This window comes from Vanessa tameamea, chromosome 15 (assembly GCF_037043105.1).
Source record: "Vanessa tameamea isolate UH-Manoa-2023 chromosome 15, ilVanTame1 primary haplotype, whole genome shotgun sequence".
Taxonomy (NCBI): domain Eukaryota; kingdom Metazoa; phylum Arthropoda; class Insecta; order Lepidoptera; family Nymphalidae; genus Vanessa; species Vanessa tameamea.
The window spans coordinates 9,602,011-9,625,065 of record NC_087323.1 but is presented as its reverse complement, the minus strand read 5'-3'; the positions used below and the strand labels follow the sequence as shown (position 1 = coordinate 9,625,065).

The following is a 23,055-nucleotide window of genomic DNA, read 5'->3' as shown; positions in this document are numbered from 1 at the left end:
TGTCAGCATATCGGTTGTACTGCTGTTAGGTAAATCTAGTAAAGAATACGCGAAATGGCATATCAAGATGTCTCCCATGCATGTAATTTTCGTGTAATAATTTGTTTACAAGAAAATACAAATTATATTTGTTACTAGATATAAATAATTATTATTAAATCATTTGAACAAAGTGTGCATTTAAATAACAATGCCTTTTTAAGGCCCACTAAACAAAAAATGTCCGAATTCGTTAAGACTAATAATACAAATAAATTGCCGCTCCTCTCGGAAGCTCGCATTTGATTAAATGAGTTGTGGTCAATTGACCGTAACATAGTGCCCAAAATCTCACTACCGGACAGCATGACATATTAAGTTAGTACTTATAATTGATAAATCAAATCCAGAATATAGAGCAAAATTTTTTTTCATAAAGTGAATACATATTTTTCGACTTACGTAACTTATTTTCCTTTTTGTATATAATTAATTTATAATTATTGAAGTGAAACAATTATATTTTAAAAAGAATGTTATACCTACTGATTATTTAATAAAAATGATATTAATTGAATAAAAAAACAAAACAAATTTGCGCGTTGAATTCTTTCCACGTCTAGACGATTTGTTATCTTTTTCGCGCAAGACCAGTCGATTTTTTTTTTAATTTATTTTATCACACAGGTCAATCTCTTATAAAATATTACATTGAAGCAGAGATACTTCAGTTAAGAACGTGAGTTCTTGTTGTAATGACTTGTGTGGAGTTTACAGTGAACGGGCAGAAATGTACCGGTAATATTAATTATAGCTTACGAATGCGAACTAGACCATAATGTTATTACGTACTCTTTAGAATTTATTTATTAGTGAAAGTTAATAATTAGAGTTCGATTTTAATTTAAGTATATTTACAAAATCATTTTTTTTTATTTAGTATAAATATGTATATAAAATAATATTTTATCTATTTTGTTATAAATATATTTGGACCTAGGTTCGTAAATCGTGTTCTATGTTTTTAAATCTATTTTCTTTTTTATCTTACCTTTGGCATCAAGCATTAAGCATTGTCGGACGGATATCACTTTGCAAGTCTATACACGAAATTGTACGTAATATCGAATACGCAAGTTTGGACAAGTAATAGTCGCTTGCCTTATTAAAATATTATCTGCTTAGTTAGGTACTTAAAACAATGTAGGTAGGGCCTTATAAAAACTATGCTTACATTTTTGCTCTTTACTATCAAAAGCAGATAAATTTTCGTGGACCCTCATTAACATCTTATGAACCCCCATTTTTTATTCACGCCTACGTAGACCCCCAGCAAGTCTCCCGTGGACCCCGGGGGGTCCACCTGGATCACTTTGGGAATCACTGGTTTAGATAGAATAAATTAAGCCTTGTGTCAATAATTTTCCGTAAATTATTGTACAAATAAAAAAAAAAGGTTTCATACAATCATCAACTTATTTATTACATAATCATTTACGTATCTTGTAGTTTGCTGTCCTTTGTATGATTACTGTAATTTAACACAGTAATGACTCAAGTCGTTACACGGTAACTGTTACTAGTGCTATAGAGGTCGCTTCTTAATAAAATATGTCGTTTATTTCTCAAAAGTTATTTAAGAACAGCTAAAAATGCTAAAAACGTATTTCTTTATAATACTGATTTCACTAAAGCCTCCATAGTTTGTTACATGAGCGACGCATAGGTAAACATCATGCTAATGCATATTTTACTCCTGTGTATTTTTTTGGAGAGTCAATATATATTTTTTGTTCCGATTTAAAATGTATTTGTGAAGGACATTATCAATCCTTACGTTAAATCTTAAATAGTATAATTTTTTTTCACAGTCAACAATATTTTACATCGCGACACATCATTGTCCGCCTACATCAGGTATTCCCTGGGCCTTCCCGGCACTAAGGCGATGTGTCGTCAAGGCGTTTGCGGGGCGTGTATTGTGAACGTGAGCGCTCGGAGACACATATCTGGCGAAATCGAAACATTTTCTGTTAATTCTGTAAGTACATCTATTAAAAGTAATTACAATATAGTAAACTGAACCCTGCTTGTTTCAAAATTAGTAGCACTAGTATATGCGTACTGTATTTAATATGAAATATAGGTGTACTGATTTTAAATATATATATATATATATATATATATATATATATATATATATATATATATATCGTAAACAATAACAAGTATATCATAGTATCAATAAGTTCTTGAACTCTTAAAACTTAAGAATTTGTTATATGAAATCAATATTCCAAACAAATTTCAATGAAACATATTTAAAAATATCATTATTATTATAAAACATACATATAACATATCATCGCAAGATATATAATTAATTAAGTAAATATACTTTAATCAACAAATAACCTGAAAAAAATATCCTTGTACAGTGTTTAGTCTTGGTGTTTTCCTGCCATGGATGGGATATCACAACTGTGGAATCGATTGGTAGTCGGGGCCTGGGTTACAGCGAGTTCCAGAAGCGTATCGCCGCATTTCATGGCACCCAATGCGGGTTTTGCACCCCCGGATGGGTTATGCAGATGCAAAGGTTAGTGCAAAGCACATTAATTCCTAACTAGCTGTCGCTCCCGCCTTTGCTAGCGTTTTGAAGGTTTTTCTTGGAGTTCAAGCTTGCTTCATATCGAATTTCATCAAATTCGTTCAGTGGTTTGGTCGCGAAAGAGCAACAGACAGACAGACAGACAGCCAGAACTACTTTCGCATTTATAACATTAATATAGATATAAATCGTAGATAATCAAACTTACGATTCAAAGGAGAAATTCTGCTAGCATTCATCTAACCATTGCAAGAGTTCATGATTTATACAGAATCTATTTTATATATAATTATTGAACTGTTTTATCAAATAACTATTGTTGATATATATAATATAAATAACGTATATAATATAAACAACTTTTACCCGTGCATTGCGTACTTTTTCTGGGATAAAAATGTACGAAAACGAAAACGAATTCGTACCGTCGTAACGTAAGCAAGTAACATATGAAGTAAATCCATAACTTCTAATATAGGAGATATGGATTGACTTCATTTAAAGCCGGGCAATATTCTTATGTACTTCATTTTGTTTGTGTTTATATTTTGTCACGTGCTCGTGGCATTAGGAAAACGTAATACACCCACTTCGAAGTATAGATCTTTCACTTATGCGTAATTTAGCGTGGCGCGTCTTCATGAGTGAACAGTTGTATAATAGAGTAGTATTGTGGTATAAGGTTATGTATATATATAACAGTATATGTATAACAATGCATGTATTTAAATTTTATTTAATTTCTTTAAAATGTAATAATAATAATTTTTTGATATCCGTATATTTATAACTATGCAGAACCGGATTTAAAGCAGCAGATTTGAGGCCCGTAATTATTACTTTACAAATTCATTTGAAAATTATCATCTCAAAAATCAAATCAAAATATACTTTATTCAAGTGCCTACTTAGTGTCTGTCTACTTAGTCTCTTATTGTAAAAGCCTTTTTACAAGCACTTTTGAATCGTCATTTAACAAACTATATTAAGTAAAGCTACCACCATCGGTTAGGAATGTAGATTCTACCGAGAAGAACCAGCAAGAAACTCAGTAGTCACTCTTTTTCAATATCTAAAAATACAGTCTGTTAGTTAAATACAATTATATATGTATGTTATATATCCTACCTGGAAATCAACAAGCATTAACTCCATGCTTTTTTATCATCTTGTATCGAATAATATGCCTTATTTACCAATGTATTTTTACAAAATATTTGAATTTATGAAACGGCAAAGTTAAAAATGTCTTCTGAGTCAGGTTTATCAATAATATTACACATACTTTACTCTTTGTCGCAGTAACTTTTAAAGCTGTAATTATATTATTAGATATAATTAGACTATATCTCGATATAGACATATTATATTAAAATTATTACTCGTCGGAATCTCTGTTGTGGGGTCTACTCTACTACCCTACTCTTGTAGAGGTTCCAGGACAGTTGCCCCGGTTGCCCTCATTTAAATCTGGCAATGTAACTACGAGTATGTTTGTGAAAAATAATTTGTTAAAAGTTATTATATTAAGACCAGCAGCTAAGGTATTATTTTAAAGATGAGAAAATGTAACATATTTGTTATTTGATAAAAATACTTAATATATAAACAATAATATAATGATAAACCTTCACATGAATAGATTCAATGTTTGAAATGTTATATTTACATAGATGTAGTTAAAACAACCTGTATTATATATATATATATATATATACAACGGTATTATTATATTGTAACAATACAATTTTTTTACACAAAGGTAACCTTGGTTTTATTCATCAACAATATCTATTTTTCGAGAACAATAGCATCTGAGGCACGCACTTTAAACCGTCCGACACCTGGCACTCGCTGCCCTTTTTTTTTTGATGGAAAGTGAGGGGGGGGGGGGTGACTCCCCGGAGCCCTGGACGCCGAGTGCGCCCAGGTGCGCCGGGTTTGCCCACTAAAAAACCAGCGGTACCCTCTCCGTCTTTCGGCGGGCGCCACGGGATAGCTTGCGCATGCTACCGTGACGTCCTGACGGTCGGCCCGCCTATGCGGGCCTCCAACACCTAGAGGAGGTTCTCGGGGTACTGAGACCCCCCCTAGTCCCTGGGACGCCTATTGAGGCGGGGGGAGAAGGTGCGCGTAGCGCTTTTTTCTCCTCCCCGGTCGTCTTCGGCGGAGCGGGTCTGCCGCGGCATCCTCTTCCCGCTCCCGCTCCGCGGCTTCCTTCTGCGAAAATGTGATGTCGCAGAAGGAAGCGCATCTCCAACCAGCACGTCTCGCTACTGAGCATTTCGTTGACGATGCTCGGCAGCGAGAGGTCTCCGCGGCGACTATGGCCGCCAGGGTGTGCCTCCGGGGCCCCCACGCAGCACACTCACTCAGGGTGTGGTGCGCCATGTCGACTGGCGCACCACACTCGTGGCAGGAGGGTGACACCTCCCGCCGCGCTATTCCGTGCAGGTACTTACCGAAGCATCCGTGTCCGGTAAGTACCTGTGTCATCCTAAACGTGAGTGTGCCCTTCTTCCTCTCGACCCAGCGACTCAAGTGGGGACGAATCGCCTCCACTGTCGCCAGGCCCGCCGTGGGTGACCCCAGGTCCTCCTCCCATCGGACGATCAGGGCTCGCTGGGCTAGAGCCCTGACTGCCCGACTTCCGCCGATCCTGGATGGTCGCCGCGGTCCCTCGCCTCGACCCGGAACCGGTACACTTCTGCGAGCACCTCCGCCTGGAGCTCCCAGGGCGGATCGCCTGCGAGAAGTGTCGCCGCTGTCCACGACATCGTACGGTACCTTCTGATGCCACTCACCGCTATGACCCTCTGCGGCTTCCGCAGCAGGGCCCGATTGTCAGCGGTGAGGGCGTCGACCCAGATCGGGGCACCGTACAGCGCCATCGACCTCACTACGCCGGAATAAAGACGCCGGCATAGCAATTCCGGCCCCCCTACATTCGGAAGGAGGCGGCCGAGAGCGGCGGCGGCATTGATGAGCCTCGGGCCGAGATGGACAAAATGCTGCCCGAAGCTCCATCGACCGTCCAGGATGAGGCCCAGATACTTCATCTGGGCCTGCACCTTGATCACCGTCCCCCGGACGGTGATACTCGCCCCTCGCGGGGGTCCTTTCCGTGGACCGTGGAATAGGAGGGCCTCCGTTTTGGATATGGAGACTCTCAAGCCCAGCATTCCCATACGGTCCACGGTGAGAGCCGTTCCGACCTCGGCGAGGCGAGCCGCCTCCCGAAAGTCCCGTCCAGTCGCCGTGACGAGGGTGTCGTCAGCGTAACACAACACCCCCATCCCGGGAAGGACGGGAGCTCGCAGGAGCCAGTCGAACCCGACGTTCAACAGAATTGGGCCGAGAACCGACCCCTGTGGAACGCCGCAGCCTACCCGACGCCGGACCAACCTCCCATCGACCCCCGCCCAGAGGACCTCCGTGTCCTGGAGGTACGCCTCCAGCAGCCTCCTGAGATAGGTAGGCACCCCATGGTATCGGAGTGCCTCCCGTATCGTCTCGAAAGGGAGACTGTTGAAGGCGTTCGCCACATCGAGCGACACCGCCAGGACGACTTGCCCCCGGGCCACCGCTTCCGTTGTCCGAGTCTTCAGGGCGTTCTCGAAGAGTTTGCCCGTCTCGTTCAGCAGCACTATTGGCCTGTATGCTGAAGGAGAATCCAACGGCCGACCTTCTTTCGGCAACAGGACCAACTTCCCTTCCTTCCAAGGCTTCGGAAACTGCTCGCTGCACAGACACTCGTCGAACAGCTCCCGAAGCCTTGCACCGAGGAATTCCAGGGCGTCGCACAGAATACGCCCTGGAACCCGGTCCGGACTCGGCGCCGTGTTCTTGGCCCTCAAACGCCATCCGAGGGCCATCTCCATCTCCCGCTCCGTGATCAGTAGTGGAGCCACTGGAGGAGTTCCCCGACCAGGCGCAGGAGGAGTTCCGGCGACAGCGTCTCGGTGACGGGGGCGCCTTGGGTGCGGAACTTCCCGCGCACACCGCGGTACGGGCGCCCCCACGGGTCTCGATTGAAACCCGCCAGAAGCTCCTCCTCCTCCTCCTCCCTAGCCTTCTCTTAGGCCTTGCTTATCGCCAGTTGCAGATCTAGCACTCGCTGTCCTCGTCTGACTAGTGATGTTACGCACTAGCTCACTTTCACTCTACTTTTAATATTTACTATCTTTAACAGCCAGCAACCCTTATTTGCGGCCAGATTCAAGTAGGCAACCGTATATCATAATAAACAGAAAAAAATTGCTTTAAGCTTTAATTTGATATATAAATTATGTCTTTATAGGTGTTGCCGTAAAGTTTTTTTCAATTAAATATCATTCACATTTTATTGAAAAAACAAGTCAACGAAATTTTTGACGAAGAACTATTAATTTAAGAACTATTAATAATTTAATTAAAAATACTAGCGGCCACATTTTGATAGGCAACCTGGTAGATATAAATTCTCCGAATCATAAATATGTGTAAAAATTTGGTTTTTAGCAAAAACTCGATGGGTACACTGATTCTGCAGCCGGATCTTAAACTATTAATTCTTGTATAAGCATGAAAAGTAAAATTAAGTTTATAAAGATAAGTTTTCGTATCTACAAAGTCAATAAATACTTCTTGGGGCAAGTTACTACTACTTTTCCTAATATAAAATTCCGTAGATAACTTATCTATTAAAAAAAATATTAATATTCGTTTTTGCCATACAGGACATATCAAATTAATTGTTTATAATATGTATGTATGTAACTATTTGAGTAAAACAGTATCAAACTACTGAGTTTCCTCCCGGTTATTTTGATTACAATTGACATTACACACGGGGGCAGCTTTACATTAAATTTAATACTGTTACATGATGATAGTTTATTTTGATTTAATTTTTATATAATTATATTTTTTTATTTATTTAATGAAATATTTAAAATATACCAGTGGGTCTCCGGTGAAACTTCGCGTTTATTCAAAAGGTTTTTCAGGAATTTCGAAATCTATGTCAGGTTTTGTTTTGATTTAATTTCATCGTAAACTGCAAGTCACTCATGATTGACACCAAAATGATGAAATCTCTTTTGAATGAAATTTTTAATATCAAATAGTATACTTTATTTCAGTTAGAATTGTAGTTTGTCGAAAATAATTTATTTAATTTTGTTTACGTTATAAATTTTTTTCTTATACATCCATAGCGGCGCTCTGTAAGCGGCCAGTAACTTAATCAAAAAAAAATTCTTTGTTAGCTCGTTTCGTTAATTTTATTGCACATCTACAGCTGGAGCTCTTAAAAATGAGACCATAAACGTGCAGCTATCGTCCCATAATCATTGGGACAAAAATCTGATTACGATATTAATATATAAGATATCCTTTGTGCCATTTAAATGTCGGGCCATGTTACTAACTGTAAAGAAAAACTGAGTTTTATGTCATTACTTTGCATTCCTGTTTCCGTTACAATGGTCTATACGTCCATATAATTACAGACTCAAGACGACGCACCGTACGGAGAATGTAACGGTTTATACTTCTTGCAGTGCTTGTGTCCATGGTGAATGAGACAAAGGCAATTTTTATAATGCCAAAAATTAAATAATGACAAATTTCGTGATTATCCTTAAACTATCGTATAGTATAGCCATCTTTTAAGCGTAGCAATAACTGTCAGATATCCCACTATTTTTATATAATGAAAGCAAATTCTTATTGTTTTTTTATTTTTCTTAATATATTTTAATTATACTATTGTCCAAGGTTCGGTTATGTCTAAATATATAATTATTTCGTGTCGCAACAGAAGTTATACATATGAAGGACATTTATTATGTAGTAACGTAACCGACGTGTATTTTATGCGTGGAAGGGGTGATTGACACTGTAGAGTACGTATGCCTGCATTAAAATATTAATTCTCTTTTTACTCGTTTAATTGTTTTTTATAAATTATTCTTCATATTTCTGTCATATCTAATAAGAACAAAAATATCCCACTGCTGGGCATAGACATTATCTTCTTCTGATGAGAATTTCTGTAGCTAATTACTTGAGAATCCGAGCAGGTCCATGTGTCAGAATTTATTTACGAGGATTTCCTCAACACAACACCAAGCTGAAGGTGGAATTATAAACAATAATTAAGTACATTAAACTTTAGTGATGTTCCTAATACTACTCGTACGTATTTTATGGGCTGGGCAATGCCGGATTTCTATTACAAACAGCTAGGTGGCGTAGATAGGTGGGCAAGGGCCCCGGTGCATAGGAAAATAATCGGTCCAAATATAAGTTAAAGAGGGCATGGAAAGAAGGGGTGCCTCTTTCCAAATACACGGGAAAAAATATATTCTTGTGAAGTCAAGGTTTTCTACCTTCAGGAGCTGGCAAGTTGGCTGACCTACTCTTTTCAAAGCTTAGGTTAGAGGGCCCCCTGAGCTCTGGGCCCTTGGTGCACTGTACCACCTGGCCCTACGATATCTACGCCACTGTCGTTTGTAATCATACAAACATATGTATATGGTCACAGATAAGTCAGTAACTTGAATTTAACATTAAGCGCAATGGTATGTGACATAATATTTGACACATACGATCTTTTGGACTAAAATAAACATAATGTCAGAACGGTGTTTATTTTACAGTCTCTTACCAAAGAACCTAAAGATGATTGAACTAGAGAACTCATTTGGCAGCAACACTTGCCGTTGTACGGGATACAGGTCGATATTTGACACGATCAAGTCATTCGCTGTAGACGCCAGTCCCGAGCTCTGCCAACAAGTTGATGATATTGAAGAATTAGCCACATGTATCAAAGATAGAACGAGGATTTGTAACAGGAAGTGTTCCGAAACAAACAGCGAAAGCGATTGGACCGTTATAAACGCAGATCCGGAGGCGGTGATAACAGTTCATTTTGGTGATAAGATTTTCTTTAAGGTTTTTCGCGAGGATCAAATATTTCAACTTTTTAACAGCTACGGTGTTGATAATTATTTGTTTATCGATGGAAACACTGGCAAAGGTAAGAAATCAATTTTATCATATTTTTTTTAATAATTATCACCTTCGTTTATTGATATTATGCTAAATTTTATTAGCCACGACTTCACAATATTTAGTCCAAGGAAGTTTTCTTAAAGCAATTTGCAATCAAACTGAATTCAAAAATCGTGTATTATCTTATTTTTGAAAATATCTATAATATTTTAGGAACTGCATCATATCGATAAAACGGCAGTTATGGTTCAAAGAAAACGCATTAAAAATAATTACAAGGACAGCAACTCTGTAATAAAGAACTAAGTGCAAATAACGGACATATTCCGTTCATTTGATTAAACTTAAGATAATGTTATCTTATATGTATTGACGGACACACAATCTAAACAATGAAGTCTCGTCACAAGGAATATTTTTACTAGCAGACACATGTTGACACTTTATTTTCTGACATTAGATTAATGTCTTATAAAATATATAATCATACACCAATAGTCCAGAAAAGTTTTTAAGCTCGAGCTGCAATGACACTATTACTGACACAAAAATTGCGCGTTCTTTGATATTTGTATGTTGCTATAATGTGTCTTGCAGACCATCTTCTTTACCATCTTGTCCATTAGGACTTGGTAGAGACATCGGTCCGGGCGTTTGGATTATCCTAGTCGAATCTTTCATAAAATTAGGTGGCAAGTGCACTGAAGATATTGTAAAACTGAATATTGATAATAAATCCTGGACAGAATTATTGTAAGCGTCATAAACTGTTTACCTGTCCTGGGTATATAAAATATATTAAAATGTTCAATTTTTGTCGATATTTCCCGGAGTTTTGGGCGTTACAGTCCCATGCCTCGGAAAGCTGGTAAAGTCGTCGGCTCTGCGAATGAACTCTGAATTATGAGTATGAGTACAAACTGTTGCACTATATTAGGTAGTGCGGACTTAAGACTTTCTTCTTGAGGATGACCATCTTCATTAACATTTTATTTTTATGAAGCATTTGGGGTAATTTTCCGTTGCATATTCCAATAACCAGTTTTACGAATTGAAATACTTTTTTTTTGTTCGTGACTAAATTATATAAAGGTCATTGCAAGATACGTTCAATACTTATGTTTAAAGTCGTTTGTTTATATTTGTACATGTATTTTCCTTTGTTCCTTTTTTTGGCATCAATTTATGGATTACCATAAATTGGTGCCAAAAAAAAATAATACAGTACCGATTACGGTATTGTATTATTTCGATTATTGATATCTTGTGCATACATTTTCAGTCAAAAATGAGTATAAAATTAGAATTAAATAGTGATTTGTTGAATATTAATAAATTACTTAATAAATATATTAATAATATATAAAAATTACTTAATAAATTAATATATTATTTTTTTAATTAATTTTAATAGTCTTTCTTTAATAAAAAAATATAAACAGAGATTTTTACGATTTTATACATAGAATATTAGTAATACATTTCAAAGACGTAATAATAATTGTTTCCGTGGATATTAATTTACTTGAATCTAGATTTATGATTTATTTTGACATGGTTCCAGAGTAGGAATTTGTTTTGGTAATATTCCTCTATCTGAATTGCGTGTGTATCTCATGGGTTAGGTCAAAGTCACGTCACAAGAAATAAAAACTTATCCAAAATTATAACCTATTTTTGAGGTTAAACTACTTAGGCGGCAATTTGATAATAAAATCGATAAGAAGACGAGAGCTGAGACTAAATTTTTAAGTACGGGACGATCGTTTAGACCTTTTCTTATATGACAGAGAAGAAAGATATGACGTAGAGAGCAAGAGAAAGAGACATATATATTTTATGAAGTACAAACGAAACTTCTTAAAAAAGGTTTTAATTGGTGAACGCGCATCTTTTTAAAATTTGAAATATTTGTTTTTTTTCCGTGCAAATACAGGTTAATTGCTAATATTATAATAATACTATTTAATCAATTCACGTAGCGCAGAGCTCATCTTTAAGTGTCAAAACCTTCGGAGAATTGATAAACCAGACTAAATAAATTAAGTTTTTTGTGCATTCATTTTAAAGATATGTTAATTAAAATGTTTGTTGAATACTGATATTCACCAAACATTTTAAAGATATGTTAATTAAAATGTTTGTTGAATACTGATATTCAACAAACAAGAAAACACAAAAAACTACATACGTTATACAAATGATCAAAGTAGGTATTTAAAATAATTCGTTAGAGAGGAGACATAGCCTTGTCTCTGTCACTTGCAATAATATTACAGATATCACAAAAAAATGAATACTTTATTAATGACTTAGCCATTCATAAACCAAACATGCACGAGTTATCGTTCTAAAACTAATTATGAGGTATCACTGCCGGGAAGACAATGATGCCTCTCTAAAAATCGAACTGGTAAAGATCTGTATATTATTTGCAGCTGTTATAAACGAAATTGAATATCCTGCAGTACTAATAGACATAAGCGCTGTGTCGTCGCTGAAACAATATCACTTCGATCAGAACCTCGTCCTAGGAGCAAATATATCTTTAGAAGAATGTTTAGAAATCTTCAAAAATACTGCAGCCACTATGGATGATTTTAAATATTTAGAAGAATTTGCCAAACATCTTGATCTGGTCGCTCAAATGCCAGTCAGAAATGTAAGTTGAAATTAAATATTACTTTTATATAAAATATTTAAATTTAAACGTATGCACCTACCTATAAACTTGTGTGCGTGTGTGTGTGTGTGAATAAATTAAAAAGTTATCAAATGTGATGTTTATTTCATCATCACCATTATGATGATTTTCTTAAATCATAAGGCAGAGACTTCCGTTGCGCCAGTACTGCGCAGCAGCATCCACCGAGTCGCCTTTGTTTTCATTATGTTATCAGATGGGTGTGTATTTAACTTGTCCATTTGCTTTTCTAGACCAATTTTTCATCCAGGATAGCCTGAGTTTCTTTGCTTGATTGAACCTTTCCTCGAGTCTTTTTTCGTGTGTGATGTTGAAATTTACGACGTAAAAACGAATGTTTTGTTATTAAATCCAATCGACGATACAATAAAGTATTTTTGAATCGTCGATATTTCGACGGTATCATACATAAAAAAACGTAAAACATCTTTAAGCGAGAAGAAATCCTAAGAAACTCGTCAATTACTGTTTGCCTATTGAATATCGATTTAGTCAACTCTTATTCGGTCAAATTAAATCGACCGATTAATTATTATCGAACATGATTATAATTGCAACAATTACACGATTCTGAAAGTACAATTTATGTAATTAATGTAAGTTTATGTAATGCACTCCGCACGTCATATTGATGAACAAGGCCGGATTATCCATTGGGAAGAGTACACAACTAATTACTTATGCAAATTGGGAAATACAGTCTTAAAATTCATTGATAATGAATTGATTCATTAAATATTTTCATATTTGAATAGGGTCTATACCCTATAAATACCCTAATAATTTAATAAAAAAAACATGGTTTTATGAATAACAGCGCTGTGGATGTTTATTGGCAGCCCGGTCATGGTTAGGTAGGAATGTACTTCGTGACTACAGGTGACTTCAGAAAAAAAAACTTCCAATAAGTAGCATAATGGCCTGGCAGTTAAATGCCTATATTAATAATAAAATAAAAAGGCTAAAATTAAATTCATAATATGATATAACAACGGCACGGACAGCACGACAGAAATTTTAATAACATAAAAATATATATAATAGCAAGCGAATATTAATTGCCTTCAACAATTGCTACTACTGTGATTGCTTTTCCTTGGGCCTAGAAGAGAAACATAAAAGAAAATTGTTTTTTTTTTCTAGATTGGTTCGTTGGCCGGTAACTTAATGTTGAAGCACATTAAGCCTTCTTATCGATCCGACGTGTTTTTACTGTTCGAAGCAGTGGGGGCTACAGTTACTATACGTAAGTTGTTTTTGTTTTTAAATAATACAACAATAGTCGACAAAGTTAAATGTTTAATTGCATAAAAATATTTTTCAATTCTCTCTTCTCAAAAATCTCTTTAATCAATTAAGCCTTCATACGTTATAATGAGACCGTATTGTTTGTTGATTAAATATTTTATATTTGTTTAGTAATTATAACTATAAAAAGTTGTGATTGTTTTCGCATTTGTCGTTGACACTAAACAGGAAAAAAAAATGATAGCGGTAATGCGGAAACCTGTGAGTGACTGGTTTTGCACGTCTAACTAGCTCAAGATTCCGTGCTGCAGCAGATTCCATCAGCAGAGATCATAATTTTTGGCGATTTTAATGGCCACCACGCCAAATGGCTTGGCTAAGCTTTAGTATATGATCACTGACAGGACTCTTTGCGTCCAATTTGACTCGAGATGACCGAGACAAGTCACCACCAAAAATCCCGCGATGTTATACCACAATGCCAGAGTTTAAACTCCGGCAAATTACAGGTCGTAAACCACTTCTTTATACATAAGTCTAGTGGACTTCCTACTGTGTGTACTATTCTGTCTGGACTATTGGTCGTTCCAAACTCCTGGAAGATTCTTTGGTGTACCCGATGCCTAAAAAAGGCAATCGCTCCGGCCCGTCCAATTATAGACCTATGGCCATTATCTCCTTGTTCTCCAAGGTAATGGTGTCCGTTATAAACTACCAGCTCCCGTGGTACTCGGAGGTAGGTACCTCTAGATACCGCATATCAGCTTCCGTCGGGGTTGCTCAGCCAGTGACCTTCTAGTTTACCTGACACAAAGATAGGGGAAAGCAGTTCTGTTCAACGGGGAGTAACTTCATTAGTAGCCAATTTGGACATAGCGAAGGCCTTCGATCGCCTAAAGCCTCTTTCGAGGCTTCCATCCATAAGCACTGGCAAGTCCCCCGGTGTTGCAGATATCCACGGAAGGTGATCGTCACTTTCCATCAGATGAGCCTCCAGCTCGTTTGCCAACTATAGCATTAAAAAAAAAGTGATCGCTAGTACAGAAGGAATTGACATAGGCTCGACTCAGTTAACTTCTGACACTGCGTGGTCTTGTCGGTCATATCCCTTAAAATGTTTTCTTTGAAACCGTAAATTCGAGGTAAGTTGCGATTTCTTGATATAAACCTTGATTTAAATCTTGTAAGCCTTTAAATTCACAAGTATATATGTTATCTTGTACGCAATCTACAATCATTACTACAAGTATTTTTAATTATAGTAACAAAAATAAGCTTGAATCGAGACATTGTAAGAGCGTAATGTGTTGTAGCATAAACTTGTTATCATTTAATGCCAGTCTGTTGATTATTTTTAATATTAGATTTTATTAATGTCAAATACCACTTTGATAAGGATTTTTTTAAAGGAAAACCTCTTTTTATGTAATAATTAATAAAACATAGATAAGACTTATAACTCATGTACAATCGCTATTGTTTATTGACATATGTCTAGGCGGGAAACACCAAACTATAATTTTTTTTACTTTATACATTTTATTTGCAACAATACAAATACGGTGTAAACTCCATGTTACGTCACACGATTTAACGACAAACAACAGACTCCCTGAAGCGTCGAAATCACTCGACTTAGGTTGGTTCAGCTTGTCTTCCATACAATGATACACTTTATGTAGCGTTACATCCACTTATCTTATCTTAATAACGACACATTATATAATAAAAATAAATATAGTTCTTTTTTAGTCGCCAAAATTAGTAAAAACTGCGCAGATGTGTACGATTTTTTGCCGCTTTATTAGCCCGTAATAAACTGCCGGCATCATACAATTACACTTTCTAAGAAATCCGTTCTTTAATTTATAAATTGTTATTGCTTGCACGCGTAAAGAAGCTCTGGGAGCAGCAAAACTATTAAAAAAGTATTTTTTTATCAACAAGATGACCCAATATCGCACCGATATGTACAAGTAAAAAAAAACAACAAAATTACTGGTGCAGCAAAAGGCATCAGACGAAAATAACAGACTATATGCAAAAGCGTTCAAATAAGTATTGCTTTATTTAGTTATTAACACTAGTCTGAAATAAACTTTTTCTTGTTTCTTCTCTCTATAACGTCCAAATACATACAGTCCTTTGAGTTTCGTTATATAGAGTTTACACTGTATATTATACTCGCTGAACCTGCGGCTTATCCGCGCGAAATTTATAAAACTTTACCTATAGCACACAAACCGCTACCCTCCATTTTACCCCCTTGAGGGGTGAATTAAAAAAAGTAGCCTATGTCCGGGATTCAAACTATATCTAAATCAGTTTAGCGGCTTAAGTGTGAAGAGGTGTGAATAGACAGAGTTCCTTTCAGATTTATAATATAAATATAGATGTAAGGGCACTTAAAATACGAAAGAAATATCTTTGATATTCTTTTCGTTATTTACAACTAAGGTTAACATATCCAGTAAGGATAGTTTTAGTCATGAGGGATTCACGGATTACAATGCCTCTGCCAATATAAATTGGTATGTTGGTCACATCAAGCATTATGAGAGTAATGTTGAAATTGAAAAGACGTACTGACCGGTCATTCATTATTGAGGGCCGAGATGGCCCAGTGGTTAGAACGCGTGCATCTTAACCGATGCCCAAATGACTAAGCACCACTGAATTTTCATGTGGTCAATTTGTGTTTATAATTATTTATTTCGTGCTTGGCGGTGAAGAAAAACATCGTGAGGAAACCTGCAGGTGTCTAATTTCAACGAAATTCTGCCACATGTGTATCCACCAACCCTCATTGGAGCAGCCTGGTGGAATATGCTGCGAACCTTCTCCTTAAAGGGAGAGGAGGCCTTAGTCCAGCAGTGGGTAATATACAGGCTGTTAATGTACAGTTATTCTATGGAGTATAACTTTCTCTTCTAGTAAATTATTTATAGATAAAAACAATTATTAAACTCAAACTAAGTATGGAATTTGATAAAATCGCTATAAATAAAGAAATAGTACATTCTGTAACCGTCAATAATTCTATAATAGCCACGATTACTCTCGTGGTCAATTTTAAATTCAACGGTTGTAGTCGTGAACTTTTTTAGCTCTCTACACTGTTAGCAATATTTAGTTAAGAAGTAGTAATTATCTAAGGAAATATTCCAGTGTCTTTGATTAAATGTTGTATTTGATTGTATTTCCATGGTTCGCAGGCGGTGCAGGCAATCTGTTAGTCAGTTTGAGTTTACCGGAATTTCTTAAATACAATATGAAAGGGAAATTAATATTGAACTTTGAATTACCTCCACAAGGCCCTAAGCATATAATAAGAAGTTACAAGGTAAGATACGAATCACTTTATATAATAAAAATACATATAGTCTGTTCCAATGGAAAAAAGATAAACAAACTTTAGATTTACGTATTTCATTCGATTTGATTATCACTCAGCTTTATTGCGCGCTACTAAGAATTTATGATTAATATATCATTATTTATAATATAACACAATAGCACTTAACTACTTATTTCAATTTTAATTTTACTTCCAAAATTCCGATAGCAGTATCGTCGCGGTCAAAACGCCATTTTTACGCAAATCCATAGTGAATATCATAGATTAAACAAGCTCTCGACCAATGATATCACGTCGATTTGCTGTCAAATGTTGTTTATTTGGCTTTTTTCCTGTCATGGTTGGAATAGAGTATACATATGTACCTTTCGGTCTTGGTGCAAGCCTCAAGCAGGCACAACACTAATTCATTATAATGCATTATTTTGCCAAATAGTAGTACTCAGTATTGTTGTGTTCCGATTTGAAACCAGTGGGTGAACCAGTACTATAGGCACAATAACATTGTAATTCCCATACCTATATGATATATAAAAGACATTTTTTTAAGTAATGATTTGCTCTTTTAATCTATGTTAGGTTAGGTTTGAGCAGGTCTGTTTGGGTCGTATCATTCACTCGGCATAACTTCTACCGTCAAAGTGTGACGGTCAAACACTCTTATAATACATAATATTTGTATTGTTGTCCTTTGGTTCGAAGCAAGAGTCAAACAGCTGAGCAACTGACAGCTAAAGACTGGCTGAGCTAGTATAATTACAGTATAATGTGTTACAAATATATACATATGTGTTGTATAACGTCTTAAAATCCCGTAGTTGACGGCGCATTACATTGAAATAAAAAAATCAACCAATGAGATTGGGGATTATATTCCTCTATTTTTTGCCTTACAGGCCAAGATCTTTCTCCAAAAGCACCAGATGTGAATATATTATATGTAAACTTACGTATTTAATCATGAGCTATTTAATTAAATAGATTTTAAAACCATCTTCTAAATGACTTGTTTTTTTTCAGATAATGCCAAGAAGTCAAAACGCGTTAGCCATAGTGAACGCTGCGTTTAACATCAAAATGAATCCAAGCACTAGCGTTATCGAAAAAGCGACAATTGTCTATGGTAATATATCGGCTAAATTCATTCACGCGACGCAAACTGAAAAATATTTGAAGGGGAAAAACGTATTCAGCAATAGCATTTTACAAGGAGCTATAAGTCGGTTGAATACAGAATTGGTTCCCGTTGAAGATCCCGCGGAACCAACTCCGGCGATTAGAAAAAAATTGGCGATAGGGCTTTTCTACAAGGTACGTATTTATTAATTTTATTACATATATAATTAATGTTGAAGTTATTTGTATGTTCTTGGAGCGTCAAAATACTGTTACAAATTATTAACCTGCTTCAGAAAAGCAAGTTAGATATTTGAAGCGTATATCAATACGAATAAGTTTATTTAAGAAAAAGCTATTACAATGTTAAAAGTAAATAAAACTAATCATAGTCGTTTAAAAGTAATGTGAGTTCGTTCTATGCTTTTCTCTATAATTTGCAGTGTCGAACATATACATAGATTCATTTGGTATTAAGCTGAGCTTAAATTGGAACTTTTTTTCTTCTTTGTGTGTGATTTTAATCATAGGTAAAATATCAATTATTTTTTCAAAATAATCTTATTTTCAGTTTATCCTAAGTATAGCCCCGATCAGCATTTTAAAGCCGATTTATAAATCTGGCGGTACTCTTTTAACTCGTCCTCTTTCAAGCGGAAAGCAAGATTTTCAAACCGACTCCTCTCTTTATCCTCTCAATCAACCAGTGCAAAAACTCGAAGCAATTATACAGAGTTCCGGGGAGGCTCGGTATGTGAATGACATACCTCCTTTACCAAAAGAAGTTTTCGGTGCGTTTGTTTTGTCGACAGTACACAATGGTGACGTGGACGTAGTTGATGCGGAAAGTGCACTGGTAAGTGATATAGTTGAACAATAATTATTAATAATATAAACTGATTTAATGTAAAATCTTAATTAGATAACTTGAGATGAGCAAATATGCGTATGATGAAGAAAAATATTTGGTATATGAATAGTTTAAGGTAGTTAAAGTTGTTTTAAAAAGTGTGAACTAAAAGAGACTTGATTTGATTAGGTTTTAAGAAATATATCAGACCGTTGTCACTCCAAATTAGTTAAAAATCAATTCCCGATATTGGTGGCACATAGGCGATGCTAGGAGAGGAAAATGTTATTATATTTACAGTGCGACATTTATTTACCTTGAGGTAGCCCATTTGTAAGTCATAAATATAATTCTAGGCTATACCAGACGTAATAGCGGTGTACACGGCCAAAGATATACCAGGCGTAAACTCATTCACCTTTCCGGGTTTCCAACTGCAAAAAGAAGATGAAGAAGTGTTAGCAGATACGAATATTAAATACTACGGGCAGCCAGTTGCAATAGTAGTTGCAACATCCGAAGAATTAGCAACAAGCGTTGCCAGAAAAGTTAAAGTAACGTATAAAAATGTTACCAATGTCACTCCAGTATTGACAATAAATAAAGCTAAGCTAGACAAGACAAGAGTTATCTCTGGAGACACAATCGAACCAAAAGGTCGAGGAACTAACGTGAGGAAAGTAATTAAAGGTGTCTTCGAGGTGGGCGCTCAGTACCATTACTACTTGGAACCTTTGTCGTGTGTAACGATCCCGGTAGATAATGGGTTCGAAGTGCACGACGTCACGCAGTGGATGGATTTGACTCAAGGAGCTGTTTCGCGATTTTTGAATATATCGGAAAGCGAGTAAGTTCACATACACAACTCCTTACTAATATAAGAAAACTTTACGTGTAATAATTTGTATTACAAAATTAATGGACATCCAGACCCCTAAACTAGGAAAGCCTGTGTCTTAGGTGTACGCTATATAGCGGTTATGCAGTTACACAGTGTTTTGTCCTTTTCTTTAGAAGTTCAGCTCACTGATGAGAGAAAGAGAAATATCGATGTGTAACTGTTTTCCTGCTACACAATATTTATTTGTAATGTCCCTTAGCTATTACAATAATTTGGTTGTCTTTGTATATTTTAAAACATCAGATTTTAGAGGTAAGGGATCATTTGAAAAAAAAAGACGTACTACTAAAATACTCTCTCATTTCAGTGTTCACGTAAAGGTCCGTCGATTGGGCGGAGGTTTCGGCGGGAAAATAAGTCGTAACGTGCAAGTAGCTTGCGCAAGCGCACTCGTCGCTAAGACCCTGGACCGGCCGTGCAGGTTTATACTGCCTCTGGATACTAACCTAACCATTGCAGGCAGGAGGTTACCGTGTCAGTGTGAATACGAGGTGATCCATTATACGTTTTTTAAATCATGACTGAATTTATTTGAACCTAGTTCTTATGTTAGACTTTATTGAAAGAGTATCAGAGGGTTTAATGTTAATATTGTAATATGTTTGCTGTAACATTATTTAAATGTAGTTATATAAAATAATTTACTCATTGTTTAGTAATTTTATATACTTATATCTGGATTGTTAGTTAACAGTGATGGTTTACTTAGTGTTTTTGCCCAGAGAATTTATATTATGATTCAATGGGGAAATGCCATGGCATGCCATGCCATGCCATCACTCTTGCCGCAATTCCACGCGGTCATGATTTGTACATTTATTACATTTTTTTTCTTTTTGTATATACTATAATAAATTGTCATCAGGTCGGTGTAGATAACAATGGTAAGATCCAATACTTAAACGCTTCGTTAACGGAAGACGATGGTTTTTCCCACAACGAGAATGTCTTGTCTTACGTTGTAAGCAGTTTCGCAAATTGTTACAACGCAGATTACTTTACCGTCAAAAGTTTTGCTGTTACTACAGACTTGCCGTCTAACACTTTCGCCAGAGCACCAGGTATGCACATTTAAAAAATATATATATTTGTTTTGACTAGAGATATTTTTAATAATTCCTTTATTTTAATATACTTTCAATAAATTTCAGGTACGTTAGAAGGCATTGCTAGCATCGAAAATATCATGGAACACATAGCAGTTGCCGTGAACAAGGATCCCACCGAGGTCCGGCTGGCCAACATGGTACAAGAAGAAAACGATCTGCCGACCCTCATTAATACGCTAAAAACGTCTGCCGAATACGAGAGACGTTTACGGGAAATTAAAATATTCAACAAAAACAACAGATGGAAGAAGAAGTCTATACAAATTAGTGTAATGCTCTTTCCGGTGATATATTACGGCAACTACACCGCCATGGTCTCCATTTATCGAGGAGACGGATCGGTGACGGTCACTACGGGCGGTATCGAAATGGGCCAGGGAGTCAACACGAAAGCCGCCCAAGTCTGCGCCTATGAATTGGGCATACCATTAGAAAAAGTAACGGTCATACCAAACTATTCATTTGTCGCGGCGAATAATATATTTTCAGGATCGAGTATCGTAAGCGAATCCGTTTGTTTCTCTATAATTAAGGCTTGTAATACACTGAAAGAGAGATTGAAGCCGTTAAAAGATCAGATGAATAATCCCACGTGGGAGGAACTGATAAAGAAAGCTGGAGACGATCTAGTAGATTTAACGGCTACTTACATGATGACTGATAAGGAGCCGGAACTGCAAGGTTACAACGTGTTCGCGGTTACGATACTAGAAGTGGAGTTGGATGTATTAACAGGAAAGTTCCAGATATCAAGAGCTGATATTTTGGAGGATGTCGGTTTGAGCGCCAATCCTAAGATAGATGTTGGACAGGTAAAAAGTATTTTATAAAGTTTTCCGATACCTTCAATACCTTTAAACTCTCAACGCGTTACATTTGGACAATCGTTGTTCCCAATTCAAATACAAAACCCCCTATGCTGGCCTAAGACCTCATAAGCAATAGATATGTACAAGGAAAAGATAAGGAATAGTCTTTTTTTATTTTTTAATACATAAACTTAATTTTAGGTCTTTGTTTATTTGAATTCACTTTTTTTTTAAATACAGTCCACAAGGATGCTCAAATATCTCTAGAAATCGTGAGCAATATTGTTTTAATAAGTTCTTATTAATAAAATTATATTGATTATAATAATTATATTGAGTTTATTTCGCGTCTAATGTTTCACTGGCTGATATTAATGTTTTACTGTTCGTATTAGGTGGAAGGTGCATTTGTACAGGGCTTGAGTTATTTCACGAGCGAGAAGCTCATATTTGACAAGACGACCGGCCAATTGCTCACAAACAACGCACTGAGCTACGAGGTCTATCTCGCTAAGGACATTCCCGTCGATTTCAGAGTGAACTTAAGATATAATTCTAATAATCCAAAAGGAGTTCTTGGTTCCAAAGGTAAACACTGTCTTATAAATAAATATATTATTATCATTATTGAGTTCTTTTGATTATTTTATTACTATTTACACGATATTCTGATTATTGCTACAGTTCTCTGGCATACCCCCTTTTTTATTCAGTGGAAACCTTCAGAAAGGAACCCGAGCACCTGGGGGTACCGGCTTATTTTAAATCATTTGCTACCATTAAATGATTTAAAAGTACATACATGCATTTATAAATTTATCTAAATCATATTTCAGCTGTCGGGGAGATGGGTATCTGTTCGTCTCATGGTATTATCTACGCTCTAAGGCAATGCATTAGGGAGTCTCGGAAAGATTCTGGCTATGATGCTAATCAATGGTTCGAAATGGGTGTGTATACTTATTTAATATATTTATATTACGAAGTATGTTTTGTTTGGTAAAATCATGGGTTATGTTTATTGTTATGTATATATTTTACACAATAGTATTATATAATCTATCATAAGAATTTATTTTTTCCATTCAATATTATATTTTAATACTTACTTTTTCTTTTTAGATTTGCCTTTGACTACGGAATCCATATTAAAGGCTTTGAACGTTAAAAACAGTGAGCTTATCTTGTATTAAGGGCCGATCGTACCTCGAATATGAAAATTTGTAGAATTTTAGGTGATTTCTAACTAATTTAATATGAATATTACTTACTTTTTAAAAATTAGTATTTACTATAAATTTAAAATGAGTTTATTATAATCTTAATTAATTAAAGGTATTAATGTCTTTGAGAACAATAAATATTTTT

The 23,055-nt window shown here is 36.0% G+C and overlaps 1 protein-coding gene across 1 annotated transcript; it reads left to right on the top strand.

Moving 5' to 3' along the window:
- The first annotated feature begins 687 nt into the window (after positions 1-687).
- LOC113399629 (xanthine dehydrogenase/oxidase-like) lies at positions 688-22,934 on the top strand. Its single transcript, XM_064217082.1, has 16 exons — positions 688-777; positions 1,851-2,020; positions 2,418-2,578; positions 9,235-9,617; positions 12,031-12,254; positions 13,440-13,542; positions 16,760-16,887; positions 17,923-18,213; positions 18,590-18,874; positions 19,225-19,715; positions 20,077-20,260; positions 20,635-20,830; positions 20,921-21,690; positions 22,083-22,275; positions 22,524-22,637; positions 22,810-22,934. The coding sequence occupies exons 1-16, from the start codon at positions 735-737 to the stop codon at positions 22,878-22,880; spliced, it is 3,807 nt and encodes a 1,268-aa protein (XP_064073152.1). The 5' UTR covers positions 688-734; the 3' UTR covers positions 22,881-22,934.
- Positions 22,935-23,055: the final 121 nt, after the last annotated feature.